Source organism: Castanea sativa, chromosome 6 (genome assembly GCF_040712315.1).
Source record: "Castanea sativa cultivar Marrone di Chiusa Pesio chromosome 6, ASM4071231v1".
Classification (NCBI taxonomy): Eukaryota; Viridiplantae; Streptophyta; class Magnoliopsida; order Fagales; family Fagaceae; genus Castanea; species Castanea sativa.
This window is the reverse complement of record NC_134018.1, coordinates 61722234-61742861: the sequence shown is the minus strand read 5'-3', so window position 1 is coordinate 61742861 and position 20628 is coordinate 61722234. Positions and strand designations below refer to the sequence as shown.

Genomic DNA, 20628 nt, shown 5'->3' with positions numbered 1-20628 from the left:
GTACTTGTTCCTCTTAATATTAAGTCCATAGAATTTAATGGTGTACACCATTAAATTAAAGAGATGGAGGTCAAATGAGATTGCATTTTATTTTTATAACGAGTACAGAAGAAAGACATGTTTTAATGCTAGAAAAGAGTACGCAAACAAATGTAAAAAGACCAGAATAGTTACTTAAAGAGATTTTTGTGCACCAAGGAGGGAATTCGAGACGTAGACAAGCGATATCATACCATAAATAAAACTCACGCATAAACAAGACGTGGTTGTGAAGTGCATTTGGCATGGTCACGCATTTGGCATGGTCACAGCCCAAGGACTAGTCCAAAGCTCCCTCTACCACACGATGGATCATACAATATATGTCCTATTTAGAGGTAGAGGTTTAAGGGATTTGAAAATGCTTATGGCTAATCAATATAACAACTGTCACAAGATCCAAGATGTGTGTCAAACGCAACACGTAAGTTTCTTCTTGATGTAGCCTCTGTGTTATATATGATGTTTCTTGTTTTGAATTCAAGTTCAGAACACCCTGATCCTTGCCCAATATAAAGCTGACAAAATCACTTGTGCTAGGATGAAGATTGTAACAAACAATCTTCATATCTAGTTGCCTTCTTGATCGAATTCTTATGTTTCTTGTCCTAGAAATGAAAGACTAACTAATGGCTATTCTGATAGAAGGTATCATTGCTAATAGTGGATCGACCAGCAAGCATTCAGGCACTTGAAGGCACCTTTGTGATCAGCAAGCAACCTGGCCCGCGGGTAAGCCTTGAGGAAACACCATTAAAGGTGAACTTAATTAGATCATTCATTAACATTCAAATTTAAAGACGAACCTATTAAAGCTTCGGTTGCTTTTTCCAAACTAATGTATCAAATTTTTTAAACCCAAAACATAAAAGATAATAAAGATTTTTATTTTTTAAAAAAATTTGAAATTTGCTAGAGAAAACTGTAAAAATTTGAACTCTAGATATCTTTAATGAAAACATTAAGAGATACTAACAAAATTGGCATTTAGTTATTATTAGTTTTTAGATTTAACTTCAATCATTTTCATTATGATATCAATTAATTTGTAAGTCTTTTATGGTAAAATTGATAGTAATGTTATCATTTTCAAAAAAAAAAAAAAATTTTTTTTTTTAATTTCCTATGTTGCTTCCTCATGCCTCATTTAAATTTGAGAGCAATGTATTTTTTTTCTCCCCCCACTTATGTCATATTAATTCAGAAACCCAAATGAATTGAGTTCACAATTTCACATAGCCATAAAGGCTGTAATGCCAGTGAGGCTAGCAACAACCCACCATAGACTAACAACCTGGATTAATTTCTAGTTCGAGTTCTCTTTTTTTTTTTTTTTTGTTAAGAAATTGATTTGTAGTTAAAAGCCAACAGCTTCCTAATTCAAGGACAACCTATTTAAAGACATTATTACTAGGAGCAAGAATATCCATTCCATTGTTTACTAATTTTATCGATCACACAAAACCATGTCTTAATTTTACTAACCTGTTACCAGTTCTGAACTTTGATTTTTGCCAGCTATAATATTCAAAGGCTATCTATTCCAAGGGCAACCATACATACATATATCTATATATATAGGCTGCATAACTCAAATTTCTACCATCAAAACAACCTCATATTTCTCTTAAGCAAAAATCTCTTCCTTTTTACAGCTCTATGTGTGAAAATAGAGAAAATGTCTTCCTCTTCCCAGGCTTCATTGAGGTTTTTGCTTTCCATCTTCATGAGTGTTGTTATGGTCACTTTCGCCAGCAATTTCTACAACGACTTTGATCTTACATGGGGTGGTTACCGTGCGAACATACGCAACGGCGGCCAAGTTCTCACGCTTTCTCTCGACCAGGAATCTGGTTCTGGTTTCCAGTCCAAGAATGAGTACCTATTTGGAAGATTCGACATGCAAATGAAGCTAGTGCCTGGGGACTCAGCTGGCACTGTGACAACATTATATGTGTGTAACTCTCTTTGCATTTCATTTGCCTTTTTTTTTTTTCTAGTGCTTGGGTAGCTAATATAATTCTAGGAATATTTTTTATGTGTACAAAAGTTGTTCACATGTATATAACCCTATCTATCTGTCTATATACGTGGCCTACTTTTCTTTATACAATTGAGATAGAATTTATATACAATATTTTGTGCACAACTCTTATGCAAATAACACAAATCCCTACTTATTAGATTTATGATTAACGCATGCAGTTATCTTCACAAGGAGGAGCCCATGATGAGATTGACTTCGAGTTCTTGGGGAACTTGTCTGGACAACCATATATACTAAGTACAAATTTATATTCTCAAGGAAAAGGAGACAGGGAACAACAATTCTATCTATGGTTTGACCCCACGAAGAACTTCCACACTTACTCGGCCATTTGGAACCGCAGAAAGATAATGTAACATAAACTATTCACCTTCAATCTTTTCAAAACTTTCCCACTTCTCATTATGAAGATTAATTTCTAAAATATATATATATGTGTGTGTGTGTGTGACTTCCTTTTTGCCTTATTTCAGATTCCTAGTGGATAACATACCTATCAGAGTGTTCAGCAACTTGGAATCCATTGGTGTTCCATTTCCCAAAAGCCAACCAATGAGAGTTTACTCTACTATCTGGAATGGTGATAGCTGGGCAACAAGAGGAGGACTTGTGAAGATTGACTGGAGCAAAGCACCTTTCACAGCAACTTATAGAAACTACGTTGCCAATGCTTGTGTTTGGACATCTGGGAAGCCATGTCGCAACAAGTCCATCAATGCAGTGGAAAACGTTTTCGCTGAGGATAAAGCAGTACTTGGTCCTAAGGGCAGGGAATTACTTCGATGGGTGCAAAAGAATTACATGATTTACAACTATTGCACTGATCTCAAACGATTCCCTAAAGGTCTACCACCAGAATGCAAAAGATAAAGCTTCCTGTGGTGCATTAAAGTGCTTGTTTGTTTTATCTTAAAAACTCAATCTCATTTTTGTACGTCGATTTATGTATAGATATTTAAATAAATAAAAAAAGAATTTAAGTTTCATTCTTTTTTCCTTTTTTGAGTGTAATAATACTTTCACAAGTATTATTTGTCAATAAAGTTGTTTTTTTCTATAGTTTGTAACGTGTTATTTAATGATAACGAAGAATGTTTATTCTTTGTCCTTACTAAATACAATAACAACTAAGTTTTAGTCTCAAAATTAATTATAGATTCGATTATATAGTCTCAACAATCTAATAAAAATAGGCAACATGTATTTTTTTTTTCTCTAATATATTCTATTTGAAGTCATGCTCTTGAAACTGCTAGAGCTTGAGAATTGATTTCATTAGCTCCAATTAAAAATAGAAGCATAAGAGCTACCATTTATAATTAAGGCTATAAATGAACTAAGTTGTTTATGATCAACTTGAACTTAGGTCCAAAAAATATTTATTTATGTTTGTTTGTTTAGAAAAGCAAGTCAAGTTCAAGCCTTAAGTTTAGGCTCGATTGTTAAACGAGTCAAACTCAAACAAAATAATGTGTTTGTAAACAAGCTTGTGACTATAGGAGTCCGATTTAATTATACATACTATTATTTTTTTATATGTATACCTGTCTAAAAATATATTTATTTAGACTTAAAATTGGATTGAATAAGTTTGTTAACAAGTCAATATGATATTAAATAATTATTTATCGCTTATTAATATTATAATATAACCATTCTATTCATAATTAAAATTTATAAAATTGTGAAGAGGTAAAACATTTTAGTCATGGTTTCATACTATATAGGAAAAATAAATAAATCAAGTAGCTCATAAACAAGTTCAAGCTTACACGACTAGAAAGTGAGCCAAGCTTAAATATAAAATCTTGTATAATAATAAGTTTTAATGAGATCTGGTGCATTAGTGTTGGTATTATTATAAAATCTTATATAATAATAAGTTCGATCTCGACTCATGTTCAAAAAAAAATTAAATGAACAAGCTTGACCATTTAATATTCATGTAGAGTTATTTAGACCCCTTAAAACACAATTGGGTTAACCTAGTTAACAAGCCAAATTATTACTTAATCCAAATTTCAAATTCAGGTTAACACAATCATATAATCATATCAATGTAAAGTGCGGAATATAAAAACACAAAGATATGATGACCCAGGAAAGCCAAACAGGTAAAAAACCTGGGGAGGATTTAACTTAGCTATCCTCAAGGTACAACCGAATCCACTATGAAAGAATCGAAGTTTTATAATAACGACTTAGACCACTAACATCCTATTACTACACACCAGTAGAAAACTTACTGACACAACCACGTGCAAGCTCCGAGACCACAGACTCCTTCTTCCTTGGATTCTCCAGCAAGTACAAGTACTCCCACTTGTGTATCGTTAAACTCTTATGACAGCAACTGAATGATCATCAAGTTCTCAAAGAAATCTCCTTCTTGATAATCATAAGCTTATATGAAGGCAAGTACCTCTCAGATCCCACAAGAGATTCACACAAACAGCAATATGAGTAACCTCAAAAACGTGGCTAAGGTTTGCCTTTTATATCTAGGGCAAAATATAAAACCATGCACGTCATATGGGCTTAGGGTTGAATTGGAAATTCTGCAGAAAAAACAATTTGCATGACTTTCGATCGGTCGAGTCTAATTCTCGATCGATCGAGCCAGGCAGAAATGCACAGTAACTTCTGCAGTTAACTCAATTCCAACTTTACATGAATGACATACTTTAAGCAAGTCTAAAGCAAGACTAAACATCTGTTTTGATCATGGTTTGCCAACAATACACATTAGAGTTTTAATACATTAGTTCCTAAGTACTTAGAACCTAACAACTCGATTCTGCTCAAACCCTTTATAATCCAAAAATCTAGTGACGTCCCAAAACTAATCCAAAAATCTATTGACGTCCCAGAAGAGGAGCACAGTTCAATTTCAATCTTCACTCACCATATTGGAATGGAATGTGAGACTATATACGAGGTTGAAGAAGTATAATTAGCATTAAAGTAAAAGATTTTTTTTTTTTTTAAACCTTAAAGGAATAAAAAGTACACTATTAACTTAGCATTGCCAAAAATCAAGCACACGGCACCTAAAAAATATTTTGTAGTGATAAGTTGATTACTTATGTTTTGTTATTTCCATTTTCTTATTATATGAAAATTTTTCTAAGCTTGTGTATAATTTTTAAAACTTACACCTTTGTGTAGGTACTTGTAATTTTTCCAATTTTCCACAAAATACTGATCCAAACACACAAAGAATTGCTAGGTGTTTGGAATAAAAATGCACGCTTGTACCTAAAAAAAAAGATGTCCAGCTTTAATTAAAAGGCTGTAATATGCTAAATAAAATCCAAAAATAAAAATAAAAATCACTCACTATCATTATGTTAATGGGAAACTGCATAGAACGTCAGTATTTATCTTCTTTTTTTTTTTTTTTAATAAAGATTTAGAATTATATTCTTAATTTTAAATAAAATAACATGGGATAAGTGCAACCAGCAGATATGGTTCCAGCAGGGGTAGGACCAGGTATATGTATATCACCACCAAACGCGTATATCATCTTTTCTGTTCAAAAATTGCGGGGGGACTCAACTTTGCCAGCTCTATGCAGCCTGTTTGGTACTCCAACCACCATGCCCTCTTTCACACACCCTGGTCTAGTGATCCTTTTTTTCAATGGATTATAGCTTTAAATTTCCTTTGGCGGACTGATTATAGCTTTGAATACATGATCAAATATATATGACAAATTACCGATTGTTCTAAAAATTTAAGTTATTAGAAAATTTAATAAATTTGTTGCTTGTAAAAAAATTTGTAAATAATAACACTACTCTTAGAAAATTGTAAATTTAATTATTTAACTATAACATGTGGGCCTAAACTCTTCTTTAATAAGTGAAGCTTTTTAATATTTTAAATGAGAGGTGAAATGTTAATTTGTGGAGAAAATGAGAGATAGAGTGAAGACAGTGGTTGAACTCAAAATATCATATTCTTTACCGTGATAAATTACAAATTATTCCAAAAACTTAAACTAACAAGAAATTGTGAATTTTATCATTTAATTTAATTATAATTCTAATGCTAAAATATCCCATCTCAACCATCACACCAACTTCCTGGTTTCATATGCTTCTTCTTCATCTCATCATTGTGCAAACCTGTCTCCAGTTTTGAGCTGACTTTTGCCAAAGCGCCTTTAGTCTAATTGATAACAACCTGGTTTTGCCAGCACTACTCATCGGCTTACAGCTCCAATTGCACCTATATATAGGCTTCAAACTTGAACTAGTTTCATCACAACCTCACCTCTCTCACAAGCAACTGATCTCCTCCTCTCTAGAGCTCTTAAAGTGACAACAATGTCTACTACAACCTCTTCTTCTCTCCAAGTTTCATTGCTGCTTTCATTGTTGCTTTCATTGTTCATTCTTACTTCTCTAGTGGCTGTCTCAGCTGGCAACTTCTATCAAGACTTTGACATCACTTGGGGAGATAACCGTGCTAAGATACTTAATGGAGGCAATCTTCTCACTCTTTCCCTTGATAAAATTTCCGGCTCCGGTTTCCAGTCTAAGAATGAGTACCTATTTGGAAGGATTGACATGCAAATCAAGCTTGTAGCTGGAAATTCTGCAGGCACTGTCACTGCTTATTACGTAAGTCTCACTTCCTCTTCAACATAACTAATTCACTTGGTTCCAAATTTGTAAAGTGGTTTCAAATCGCACTATTTCAGTTTTTTCTTCAGTACATTTTTTAAATAATCCCTTTTTTTTTTTTCGAAAAGTTGACAAATAAGTTGCATCAAATGGAAACTTAATCCTATTATTTAAGTTTTTCATAGCTCATCTATTGAATTTCTCTGCAGTTATCTTCTCAAGGACCTACACACGATGAGATTGACTTCGAGTTCTTGGGAAACGTGTCTGGGGATCCATACATACTCCATACCAATGTGTTCTCACAGGGAAAAGGCAATAGGGAGCAACAGTTCTATCTCTGGTTTGATCCCACAATGGCATTCCACACATACTCCATCGTCTGGAACACTCAACGCATCATGTAATATATAATCGACACTATATATATCCATTAAACTTTCATTTTACTTCATTTAGAATAAGTAAATTAATAATACATTTGCAACTTCTTGCTTTTCAGTTTCTTGGTGGATAACATTCCTATAAGAGTGTTTAACAACTTGGAATCAATTGGTATTCCATTTCCCAAAGGCCAACCCATGAAGATTTACTCAAGCCTCTGGAATGCTGATGACTGGGCAACAAGAGGTGGGCTTGTAAAGACTGACTGGACAAAAGCTCCATTTACAGCTTCTTACAGAAACTTCAAAGCCAATGCTTGTGTTTGGACCTCGGAGTCATCCTGTGTCTCCTTGTCCACCAATTCTTTGCAGACCAGTGAATGGCAGAATCAAGCTCTTAATGCAGCTGAAAGGAACAGAATCAGATGGGTGCAGCAGAAGTACATGGTTTACAACTATTGCGGTGACTTTAAACGTTTCCCTCAAGGTCTCCCAGCTGAATGCAAGCGATCAAGGTTCCTCTAGAGAGGCTAAATTGGCCTATATATTCAATTGTTGATTCCTCTGTATCAATATGAATTCTTTATTCTTTGTGCAAAAATATGTTGTAAGCAAAATAAATCAGTTTTTTTTTTTTTTATGAAAGGAAATTAAATCAGTTGTGACCAATTCTAAAGCAAAGCTTCGGTTTGATTCTAAAGATGTCAACAGGGAGATGAAGAAGGAGATAGAAAAGCACATGGCACAACATGTAGTGCCTTTAGAAGTTCTTATTGCATCATCAAAAGTAACATTTGATTATAGAACTTAAGCTCAAATCTTGAAGTAATTAGACTTGGTAGACATGATTACAGATTGAGAACTAGAGAAGATTATAGCACAGGACACTATCCACCTCTCTCTGCTGGGCAAACCTAGTAGAAGAACAATGAAAAACAAAATCAAGAACGGGAAAAATAAAATAAACCTCAAATCCCGTGCTTAGGATTGCTTGAAATTAGGCTATTAGCACCAAGTAGGATAAAAATTTGGCAAAAATGCACTTTTGGTACCTGCATTTTGGGTCAATTCCCATTTTGGTCCCAAAATTGATTTCGTTACAAATATCGTCCCTAAAAAAGGAAAATCGTTTTTAAAATAGTCCCTGCCGCCAACACACTAACGGAAACTTCCTACGTGGCAGACGGAATGACTTGTGGCGATGACGTGGCTATTAAAATATTATTAAAAATAATTATTTGGCAATTTTAAAATAACACGTCAGCATTTTAATATTTTAAACAATGCCACGTCAGAAAATTTATATAAAAAAAGAAATTAAATTAAAAAAAAAACTTAAATAATTAAAACAAAAAAATTGATCGTAGCAACCCCTATTTTTAATAAAACAAATGTAATTATCCTTTTAATTCTTTTTTCTTTTTCTTTAACCTTAATTCTTTTTCTTTTACTTTTTCTTTTAATCTCATCTCTAAACTCTCTCTATCTCTAATTCTCTCTTTCTCTCTTCACCCTCGACGAAATCTCTTAGACCCAAACTCTCTCTAATCTAGTGATGAAGTCGCCGTCGTCAAAGTCGTTCAAGACTCAGTGAGGTCGCCGCTACCGTCAAAGAAAGAAAACCCATCGCGAAGGTCTGCTGATTCAGTATGGCTCCGTTGTACGAAACCCCAGTCACCGACGAAACCCTAGTCACCGATTCGGTATTGGAGCCTAGATTAGTGGTTGTGAAGCCGAGATGACCCCAAACTCTCAAATCTCATAATCTCATCTCCGCTCAAAACCTTACACCCAATATTGACCAACGACGAGCAGATCAAGAGGCTGATCTTCGAGGTTTTGATCATGGAGGCCATCGGATCTTGATGCCGTGAAAAGAATGGGAAAATTTTGGAGTCTGGGTTTTGTTTGGGTTTTGATTTTCGTTTGGGATCTTGATTTTCGTTTGGGATGTGATCTGGGTTTTGTTTGAGTTGTGATCTGGGTTTCGTTGTGTTTGATCTCTATTTGTGATTTTTGTTTGTTGTTGTGATCTGGGTTTGAGTTAGTGGTTGTTGGGTTTCTGTTCATGTAATCTGAGTTTGAGTTCTTTGTATCTGGGTTTGATTGGGAAGAACACAAAGAACAAAGAACAAGTTGTAATGTTTGAAAATTAATAATGATAAGTTATAATTTCTTTAATTAAATTAGATTTAAGGTTTTTTTTAAATTTAATTTTTTTTTTATATAAATTTTCTAACGTGGCATTGTTTAAAATATTAAAATGCTGACGTGTTATTTTAAAATTGCCAAATAATTATTTTTAATTATATTTTAATAGCCACGTCATCGCCACGCCAGCAAACAAGTCATTCTGTTTGTCACGTAGGAAGTTTCCGTTAGTGAGTTGACGGCAGGGACTATTTTAAAAACGATTTTCCTATTTTAAGGACGATATTTGTAACGAAATCAATTTTGGGACCCAAAATGGGAATTGACCCAAAATGTAGGAACCAAAAGTACATTTTCGCCTAAAAATTTCAATAAAGCTACAAACATAATATTTTTATAATAATTTCACAATAAAGTTTAATTAACAAGTTGTTAATGATAAATAAAATAAGATTTTAATGGTAGACTTAGATGAAAAGTAGTAAATACATTTTAACTAGATTTTGTTGTAAAAATTCTGTGCCCTTAACACTACTCAAAATTTTTAAAGTTTTAGGAATCAAGTTCATTGCCTAATATTAGTTGAAGTCAATGCATAGGATGCCCTAAATTCACAAATTAAGTTGTATTTAATATTTCAAATGATGCTTTTATATATTGTCCAAAAATATAAAGAAAATTGTCACATATATCAAGAAAAATGTACACAATCATTAGTAATCTTGCATACTAAACTACCAAATTATTGATAAATGTATTTTTCTTTTCAAATTTTTCATTACTATTCATAATTGAATATTTATTATCTTTGAACTTATGTCTGTAAAACACTCATTAAAATTTAAAATAAAAATGTTTTCATACTCTTTTTTTTTTAGGATAATTTTTTCATACTTTGTACGTATCTCCTATCATGCATATCTTTTATATATATATATAATTCCCTATTGAACATTATAGTATAAAATTTTTCTTTGTACACACAAATTTCATGCTAATAAATCACACATTCAAGAAAATATGTAACAAATAATCAATTTGTGTTGATATATGTATGAAAGAAGTTAGATTTCTCTGTATGATCACTAATTTACAAGAAGAGCATACAATGAATTCCTCTTATTCCATCTTTGCAAGTGCTACGCTTTATGATCCAAAGGTCTATAAACTTGATCTTGAATCATGCTTTGATTTTTCCAAGGTTGAATGTGTATCTTGAAGTAATTGCTTCAATTTTGAGGTCTACTGACTTAATCTGAAATTAAATCAAATGAAGACTGAAGGAAAAAATCCTATTTTGATTTGAAGTAGGAATATACTTTGATTTTGAATAAGCAAAAGTTCTCTTTTGGACCTAAAGCTGATTCTCCATTTTGACCAAATACAAGTTTTTTTTTCCGCCTCTTAGTGTATGTGCGTATGTTTTTCTTATATAAGAAATCTCTATTTATAAACAACTCAAGGGCACTTTATTTAGAATTTTCCAATGTTTAATGAGATTTAATAATGAATTTTGAATTAGAATTTGGTCTTGCACTTTTTCTTTTTCTTTTTTCCCTGAATTTGGTCTTGCATTTAATTAAAACTTTCTATGTAAATCTCATGCCACTATATGGCTTCAACTGGCTTGTGACACATATCAATTTTGTGAGTTCAGGACAATTCAAGGGACTTGACATGCGTCTTAATTTCATTTGCTTAAATTTGTTGACTAAGACCAACTATCAACATTATCACACTTGGGTACTGACTTGAAAAAAAACATCGATCACAACCAATCCGACACGGCTGTCAACATCATGCAAATTGCATGTCTACAGAACGCACAACTAACTTCAATATAAACAGATCAGAATTATCAAAATATATATATAAACAGATCAGTAAATTTTTCATCCTAGATTTTTCATTTCATTTCATTTCTTTTTTTTTTTAATTTTAAGATAAGAAACATTAAATTTAGTCAATATTATCTTATTCGTTTACTTGAAAGTTATCTTTCTTGCATATTGTTTAGCTTCATCCTTCAAATGACTTTTTCTTTGACACATTTAAAAAATGGCTTAGGCGGAGCAAACAGCAAGACTATTTCTATAAATCTAGTTTCACTTTCAGTTAAAAATGACCAGGATTTAAGAGAGATAACTTTAACCTTGCTTGGTGACTAATTAATAATACATGAAAAGATTAATCATATACTAAAACATATACATGAGAAGAATAATCACATACATGAGAAGACTAACCTTGTTTGGGGACTAATTAATAATACATGAGATAACTTTTTAACCTTGTTTTGGGACTTTAAGCCAAGAGCCTTGGGGTCTAAAGGGAAATAGTTCGAACGGCAGGTTTAGTAGTGTGGGGGGTAAAAGCTATTGAATAAACGTTTGGGTTTTGGGCCTGATCGGTTGGTACCAGTCTGTTTTGATTAGGGCCTCTAGGCCCACAAGTCAATCCGCACTGTAGTAATCCGAAGAGTTGTCCGAGGAGGAGTGTCTCCTCGGACAGGTCCAGCAATGACCCTAGGACTTGTTAAATAGGTTAGAGGCAAAATTCTGGAAGAATTGATGGGTAAGAGGGTGATCCAAGCACCCTTTAGAAGCAGTGACATGTGAGAAATATCTAAGGAAAAAACTGCTACCACCACACTAAAAGCCCTGCATCTACCTCCCTAGCCGCATTAATGGGGAAATGACCTTTGAACAGTAGAATTCAACCTTCCTAGTATTATTTGAAGACTTCAAGAAGGTAGTGGATGGGACAAGTATTCAAGGGGAAGATTGGTATGACACGTGGATGAACCAGTGAAGAAGAAGAAGTATATAAGGAAACGAGAGAGGAAAGAGAGAGGGATCTGCACTTTCTGCTGAGAAAAATAGGAACTAAGAATTGTAAACTTTGGCATAGAAAGAGAATATATATACAAATCGTCATCGGTTTACGTCCGAGGAGGTCTCTTTGTCATATTTGTTTATCATTTGCACAGATTGTGGCACTCTAGCCTGTTAATCAAACTTCCAACATCCCGAACCTAGATTTCAAATCCATACTCTACAAATTTTATTGTATAAAGCTCATTGGGCCTGAGCCCAACACTCGTTTTTAGGTCCGGATACAATTGTGCACTTACAAATAGTATATATGACTATTCATACATATTATTAAAATAAGTTACATGACTCATTAAAAAAATTATGTGACTAAAATTACATATGAATATCTCTTTAACTGCTACGTAATAAGTTGAGCTAAGATAGCTCCAAATTTTTTATATCTAACAAATAACAAAACCTTTCTATCACTATTAATTGTACTTTGCTACTCCATTATGATTCTTAATCCATACTTTACTTATTTTCTTTTCTTTTCCTTTTCTATTTTTGGGGGTTATTAGATAATATCTTGCAGCTGGCTTAAAACAAAAACAATATCATGCAGCTACGTTATGCCATTGTGTCATAATTGAATTTAATATTCTACAGAGGCATACTTAAGGGAAACACCAAAGAGTTCAGAATTTAATACCAAGCATTGAATATAATCACCGGTGACTGGGTCAAATCAGTGTGGTGACCCGTGCAGGTCCAGATGGGGAAGGCAACATACTATATGAATTTACTATGCAGAATTAGAAAGCCTCAAGTTTGCCAGCTCTATGCAGTGTAGTTTGTATTCTCATTTTCCTTTTGTCAACGGCTTACAACTCTGACATTTCTATTAGTCAATTACTCATACGCTGATCACAACTCTAAAAAATACCAATACAAATGCTTCACAACTCAATCTCTTTTCTCTACCTTCATATAAACCCTTTATCCAGTTTCCTATGTTGCTTCCTCTCAGCTTAATTTGCAATCTGTCCCAGGTTTTGAACCATGCATTATGTTTATGCCAGCTCTACTTTTCAATTTCAAAACATGGGATTTGCCAGCTCTATTCCATGGTTGCTATACTCCAAGTGCACCTATATAAGCCTGTCACCTTACACTTTACATTCAAACAATCTCATATCTCTATATCCTTCTCAAAATCTCATCCTCTCTAGAGCTCTAACCAGAAGTAACAAAAATGTCTTCCTCTTCTCTTAAAGTAGTAATGCTTTTGCTTGCTTTATTCAGTCTCAGTGCTCTGGTGGCTGCCTCAGCAGGAAATTTTTATCAAGATTTTGATATTACATGGGGCAATGATCACGCTAATATAGCCAATGGAGGCCAGTTTCTCACTCTTTCTCTTGACAATACTTCCGGTTCTGGTTTCCGATCCAAGAACGAATACCTATTTGGCAGGATCGACATGCAAATCAAGCTTGTAAGTGGCAACTCAGCTGGCACTGTTACTACCTATTATGTAAGTTTCAATATCCCTTCTTGACATCTACTTCTTAAATTTTGTTATCCTCCATGATTAATTTGACTTCGAAAAATACTAAAATTGCTACAAAATATTAGTGCCACTTAAACAACATAATAAATATAAGTGCCTGAATTCCTTTTTTATGATTGGTGACATAAATCTGTAGGATTTATATCATAAAATTTGTTAAACATCACTCTAATGGCTAATTTACAAACTTGTGCAGTTATCATCTCAAGGACCAAACCATGATGAAATTGACTTTGAGTTCTTGGGCAACGTGTCTGGAGAGCCGTATATAGTTCATACCAATGTCTTCACACACGGGGAAGGGAACAGAGAAGAGCAATTCTATCTCTGGTTTGATCCCACAAAGGCCTTCCACACATACTCTTTCATCTGGAATTCTCAAGTTATCATGTATGGACACTATAAAGTACATTGAAATTTCTCAAAAGTTTGTTATACTTCAGTTAAGAATATTTATTCTAATACAATTGCAAATTCTTCTTGCTTATCAGGTTTTTGGTAGATAACATTCCTATAAGAGTGTTCAACAACTTGAAATCACTTGGTGTTCCATTCCCCAACAGCCAACCCATGAGGATTTACTCAAGCCTCTGGAATGCCGATGATTGGGCAACGAGAGGGGGGCTTGTGAAGACTGACTGGACCAAAGCACCATTCATAGCCTCTTACAGAAATTTTGAGGCCAATGCTTGTGTTTGGTCATCTGGGTCATCATCTTGTGTCTACAATTCAAATTCTTTGCAGACTAATACATGGCAGGATCAAGCACTTGATGCAACAGGACGAAGAAGGATTCGTTGGGTGCAAAAGAAATATATGATTTACAACTACTGCACTGACTTGAAACGCTTCCCTCAAGGTCTCCCACCCGAATGTAAGAGATCAAAGCAACGCTGAAGGGACTAGATAGAGCACCCTCATACGATTTTTTTTTTTTTTGTCACTCAGCATTAGATTTATAGTTTATGAAAATTCTTTATTCTTTGTGCAAAAATTGTCTAAGAATCAAATAAAATCAAATCTTTTTTCTTTTGAATCAAATAAAATCAAATTGTCTAAAATGACAACACCCTCCACCCCCACCAAAAAAAGTGAAAAGTTTCTCTCTTCTCTCTCTCTCAGGAGAATCATATCAAGAGGCTAGCGTAAGAAATATCTTCCAGTTTCAATATAGTTTTCGTCTTAAGAACGTCTAAACAAAGGAATTTGGCACTAACAATCTTTAGATAAGGGGTGATAATATTTGACACAACTTACAACACAATTTTAATGAATTAGTGATTTTAGATGAGTTTTCATCAAAATAGATTGAAACAAGTCATGCAATTGTCAACTAGCAATTAATTGAAATAAAATGATTCATTATTTGTGTCGAGGCGGGTTGACTCATCTTGATGATTTTATCATGTCATTTGTATTTGACATAAATTTGAATTTTAAATATGATGGGAGTTTAGACCCTGGTTGTAAAACAATTAATCATTTTTAATCTGGATTCAATTAAGGTAATGTTTGGATAGCGTTTTCAACCCAGCGTTTCATGTTTGCGTCCAGCACGGCATGGGTCCCACAGCTACAGTGCATTGGACAGGAAACGCGCAAACTCCAGCTGAAACACATTAAACACAAGTGCACAGTACCTCGCGTGTACTGTTCATGGACACCAAGAGCAGAGGAAACGCGTTGCAACACACCGTTTCATTGCAAAATTTTATTTCACTGGTCTGTGCTTTTTATTTCACTATACGTTTTGGGTCAGTTTATAACACCAGGGATATTTTCTTCTTCTTCGAATTTATTCACTGATCTGACCAAAGAAGCAGAGCAACGGCTATTTCGCACCAGCCCCCTCTCTATCAACTACCGTGGCAGACGTCTTCAATGCGCTTCATCAATACTCCGTCCTCTGCCCCTTCAATGAACTCCACCCACCAATAATCCATTAAAACAAAGGAAACCCATTACTTTGAACAAATCCATTACATGGAACAAACCCACCCGATCCGGAGCTCTATTCTTCCTTCGCTTGAGCGCACCTTCTCTCCGCTTGGGACGCCGTTCCACCACTGTGGGTCTCTGCATTCACGGGTAAGTTGCTCTCTCTCTTCTCATACTCTCTCTTCTCATACTGTGGTTATTTTCCATGAGGCTTGAATTTGTGGGTTTTTTTGTGTTCAACGTGTGTGTGTGTGGTTGCTGTGTTCAACTCTAGGTTGTGTTCAACTCTAGGCTGTGTAGTTTTTGTGTTTGCCATTACAGTAGTATGTGGACTATGTGAGTTTACTTTTTATTTTTCATGTGGGCATGTGTAACCAATTGCATATCATGCACACGGCCTATTTGTTGAAATGCCTCAATGAGTATAGACCAAGCTTGTAGCAAAAATGGGTAAGGGGAAATGAAATGACGGTGGTGATGATGTGAGACAAGATTGGAAAGAACCAAATGAAGTAAAAGCATTTTGTGATTTTTGTGCTGTTCAAGTCCTAGAGGGCAAGAGGAAGGGAGAATATTTGAGAAAGGAAGGGGTTGATGAAGTGATTAAGCAGTTGGCAGAAATGGAAAAAGTGGTAACTCACTAGCAGTTCAAAAATAAATGGGATCATCTAAGGAGAAATTGGAGGAAGTATAAGGACTGTTTTGAGCATGAGAGTGGGTTGGGTATTGATGCTGGAACTAGGCAGCTTGATGCTACTGATGATTGGTGGACCCGAAAGATTGCGGTGAGTTCACTTCACATGTCCTTCAGTTCACTTCCATTGCCTACAACTATATTGTGTTCTAACTACTAGTTGTCTACATGTAGGCATGTCCCATTGCAGGAACCTTTAGAAAAAAAGGAATGCCGAATCTTGACTCCATGGACATCATGTATGGAGGCACAATTGCAACGGGAAAAAATACATTATGCACTAGTGGTCCAATGCCAAAGGAAAGCACTGAAGGGTCCGGGGACTCCGTTGATAGCAAAGAGTTTGTTGACCCCCAATGTCAATCCTCTGTGAATGTTGACTCAATGGAGGTTGAAGACCCATCATTGTCGATGGCAGGATCGGCAATAGATAAGGGGAAAGGCAAGCTCAGCAGTGTCCACATTGCTAGGGGAATTTGCAAGAAAAAAAAAAAAAAACCGTTTAGTTGTGCAAGAGTTGTCCGACTCTTTGAAGAGTATCTCAAATGTTATTGTTGAAAGTAGAACTATAAGTACTCATCCACCAATTGCAAACACAACAACTACTGAGTTTAAAGAAATTCTAGACATGGTGTTGAGTCTTCCCAAGGTGCAATCGGGCGATCGTCTTTTTATGTTTAGCACCCTCTTCTTCATGGAAACAGCAGTGAATAGGAGCATGTTTGCAGCACTTGTTCATGACAAGGACATCCAGCTGAAGTGGCTAGAGATGCAGTTCCAAAGGAACCCTCAATTTCATTTTCTCTGAACGAAAGGGGATTGTCTCGATAGGGTTGCTTCAATGTGGTGTTGTGTAGTAATCGGATTTTCAAAAATGTACCTATTGCACTCTTTTTTGTTTATTTTTATTTTTTGTGTTCACAAATATGTCTTTAAAATTTATTACTGTTAAAAAACTTTGGCCTCTCTTGGTCAGTGTCTTCATCTTGATTTGGATATAATAGGCATGTACTCATCTTTTACGTTCTGTTAGGAAGTAATATATGAACTCCTGGAGTATTCCATGATAGGCTGTGATCATTAAATTGGCCTTAAAATAAATGACATTTTCCATGTGCCATTGTTGTTATGATTCTTTAAAAAAAAAAAGTTTGGTAAAAGCTTATATTGGTAAAAGCTATAAACAAAAAAAAAAAAAAAAAATTTAATCTATAAAAAAAGCTTATATTGGTAAAAGTTTGGTAAAAGCTTATATTGGTAAAAGTTATAAAATAAAAAAAAGTGGCCAATGGTTCTCTCCACTTTAAAAGCTAAAAAAAAAAAAAGTTATAAAAAAAAGCTTATATTGGTAAAAGTTTGGTAAAAGTTTGGTAAAAGCTTATATTGGTAAAAACTATAACAAAAATAAATAAATAAATAAAAGTGGCCAACGGTTCTAAAAGCTATAAACAAAAAAAAATTAACAAAAAAAAAAATCTATAAAAAAAGCTTATATTGGTAAAAGTTTGGTAAAAGCTATAAAAAAAAAAAATGCAAATCATATGTGAGTTTTACGTGTAGCAATTTATAATAAGAAACTCCATTAGAGCAAAATTAATTTTTTTATTTTCACTTGTGAATTTTACGTGTAGTTTATGCAAATGATTTAAGATTTTTTTTTTTTTTCAAATAACATCAAAATCACTATATTAAATGCTTGGAGAAAAAAGTGTAGTTTATGCAGATGATTTAATTCTGCCCTGTGGCATTGCATTATATCCAATTGACTGGTGAATATATGTATATTGGTTAGATAACGCATTTCTAAATCTTCCAGAAGGATGGATTTGGTAAATGACTCAGACTTCGACCTGACTGACAACATTGTACTCGCGACATATATAGCTGGGTGTGCATGTGTAGCTTGCGTGGAGACCTATATGACCAAAGTACCAATGCATACAAATATACAAACGAGGTATGAATGGGTACAGTATATATTAAATGGAAATGAGCAGAAATATCACAATATTTTTAGAATGTCAAGCCATGTGTTTCGACAATTGTGTAATACATTGCGCACTCAGTATGAATATAACGGTACCAAAAGAGTTTGCTTGGAAGAGTCTGTGGCAATGACATTGGTGGTACTTGGTCATGCCTCGAGTAACAAAGTAGTGCAGGATAGATTTCAGCATTCGGGTGAGACAGTGCATCAACACGTGGCCACGGTAGTTACATTGTTAGCCACCGTTATGGCACCAGACATTATCAAGCTTGCTAATCGTACATTTCGTAATGTGCCAGAACATATTCAGCATTCAGATCAATATTGGCCACATTTCAAGGTACTTTGTGAATTTGGTATCTTAACTTGATTTTATTCAAATTATTTTTATTGTCATACCGCGTATACCTTTTCACATTGTATTTTTGTGGCAATGGTTAGGGTTGCATTGGTGCGATTGATGAGGTTCACGTCGAAATGGTCGTACCTGTTGATGAGCAACACCCGTATAGAGGCAAGAAAGGGATCGTAACAACAAACTGCATGTGCGCATGTGATTTTGACATGAAATTCACATTTGCGTGTGTTGGATGGGAAGGGTCAGCGCATGACACAAGGATATTTTTAAGCTACCTCAATAATGAGAGTGCCAACTTCCCAAAACCTCCCAAAACCTCCACCAGGTTTGTAAATATGTAGAATAATTGACAGTCTTAAAGTATGTATTATGTAATGAAAATGTTAATGCACTAAACGTATAATTTTGCAGGGAAGTACTATCTTGTTGATTCAGGGTACCCTATGAAGCAAGGCTTCCTTGCACCATATAAAGGGGAGAGGAACCACATCCCCAAATTTAACCGAGGTGAACAGCTGCATCGTCTAGAGGAGAAATTTAATTATCTTCATTCATCACTTCGTTCAGTCATAGAACGAACTTTTGGAGTTTGGAAGAATAAATGGAAAATTTTGAGAAGTATGTCACCCTTTCACTTACGCACTCAATGTCACATCATTGTTGCTACAATAGTTCTTCACAATTTCATTAGAGCACATGAAAACAATAACGGTGAATATTCCAACTCTGCAGGGGACACATATGAACATAGTGAGGGAGGTCATTACGATGCCATGGCAGATGTGATCTCAATGTTGGACGAAGCTGAGATGAGAGAGGTTCGTAACAATATCACATCATTGATATGTTCATGACAATATAACATTATGTTAATTTTTTGTGGAGACCATAACTGATGGTTCACAAACTTGAATATATATACCATTTTCAAATTATGGTGATTTTGGTAAGCAGAACTGATGGCTCACAAACTTAATTTATTCATTTGTATATACCCTGATTACAACAGTATCTACCTTTAACTCAATAAATTTTAAGATTACAACAGTAAACGACGTTGAACTTGCAGATTAAAAAAAAAAATACAAAACAATATCTACTCTGAATTTGTTTTAAAGACCCTAAGAATCGGAAGTATTAAATTGCTGGCAAAGTGTTTTAGATACACATATAAAACATAAGAAAAAATATATTCTAATTTCCAATGCCTATGGATGCTAACATTCATATTTAAGAAATGTTCCTCACAAAATAAAAATCACGTGGTACAACTTTTAATGAAAGATTTCAGAGTTTTGATAGCAATAGAGCTAACTTCTCATCAAACACCTTAACTTCAATGCAAGTTCCAAAGGATGCAGCTACTCTTGCAGCTAATTGATGCTTCCACTGTAAGAAACAAGTAAAAAAGAAAATGAATTAAATACAAGATTTTCTCTGCAAAGAAAGCCTCCCCCTCTTCCGAAGGTTCCTTTTCTTATTTATACTTCTTCTGCCTCCCCTTCTCATCCTTTACCTCATGGTTATAACGCTAGTTTAGATACTTGTCCCATCAATTTTCCCTGAAGTCTTCTGGAGACAGGGGCCAAGTTCCAAACCTCATGCTCAAGTCTCATTTCTCCATTAATGCAGCCAGCATATCAGTTGCAGAGTCTTTAATGCGGGGGCGGTGGTAGCAGCTTTATCTTAGATATTCCACCGCCCTTTCTATTACTCTCCACATGTACCGTATCTTCCCGAAACCATAGGAATTTTTATAACATAGCCTAGGGATATTAAACCTTCCCTTCTATTTCCTCAACTTCATTATTCGAGGACACAGTCTTCCTCAGACATATTTATTCAGACACTATCGCTTTTTTACCTAGTATTTTCTTTATGAGGTACATTCACACACTCTTAGATCACTTAATGTCCTTGGATTAGGCTTTTAGCTCAAAAGATATTCTTGAGCCACCCTTCATAAATTACTGGGTCCAATGTCCCTACAATAGCCCCTCAAGATTCTTAT

At 34.6% G+C, this 20628-nt stretch overlaps 3 protein-coding genes and 1 pseudogene across 3 annotated transcripts; all 4 read left to right on the top strand.

The window, feature by feature from the left end:
* The first annotated feature begins 1701 nt into the window (after positions 1–1701).
* LOC142641197 (xyloglucan endotransglucosylase protein 1-like) lies at positions 1702–2998 on the top strand. The gene is made up of 3 exons (XM_075815601.1): positions 1702–1993; positions 2245–2438; positions 2560–2998. Exons 1-3 carry the CDS (start codon positions 1718–1720, stop codon positions 2954–2956), a joined length of 867 nt encoding a protein of 288 aa, XP_075671716.1. The 5' UTR covers positions 1702–1717; the 3' UTR covers positions 2957–2998.
* Positions 2999–6360: 3362 nt separating this feature from the next.
* Positions 6361–7765, top strand: LOC142640904 (xyloglucan endotransglucosylase protein 1-like). Its single transcript, XM_075815220.1, has 3 exons — positions 6361–6717; positions 6930–7123; positions 7223–7765. The coding sequence occupies exons 1-3, from the start codon at positions 6421–6423 to the stop codon at positions 7626–7628; spliced, it is 897 nt and encodes a 298-aa protein (XP_075671335.1). The 5' UTR covers positions 6361–6420; the 3' UTR covers positions 7629–7765.
* A 5357-nt stretch (positions 7766–13122) lies between these two features.
* LOC142640984 (xyloglucan endotransglucosylase protein 1-like) lies at positions 13123–14820 on the top strand (annotated as a pseudogene).
* Positions 14821–18092: 3272 nt separating this feature from the next.
* On the top strand, positions 18093–19471 carry LOC142640315 (uncharacterized). The gene is made up of 3 exons (XM_075814377.1): positions 18093–18599; positions 18701–18773; positions 19029–19471. Exons 1-3 carry the CDS (start codon positions 18093–18095, stop codon positions 19469–19471), a joined length of 1023 nt encoding a protein of 340 aa, XP_075670492.1.
* Positions 19472–20628: the final 1157 nt, after the last annotated feature.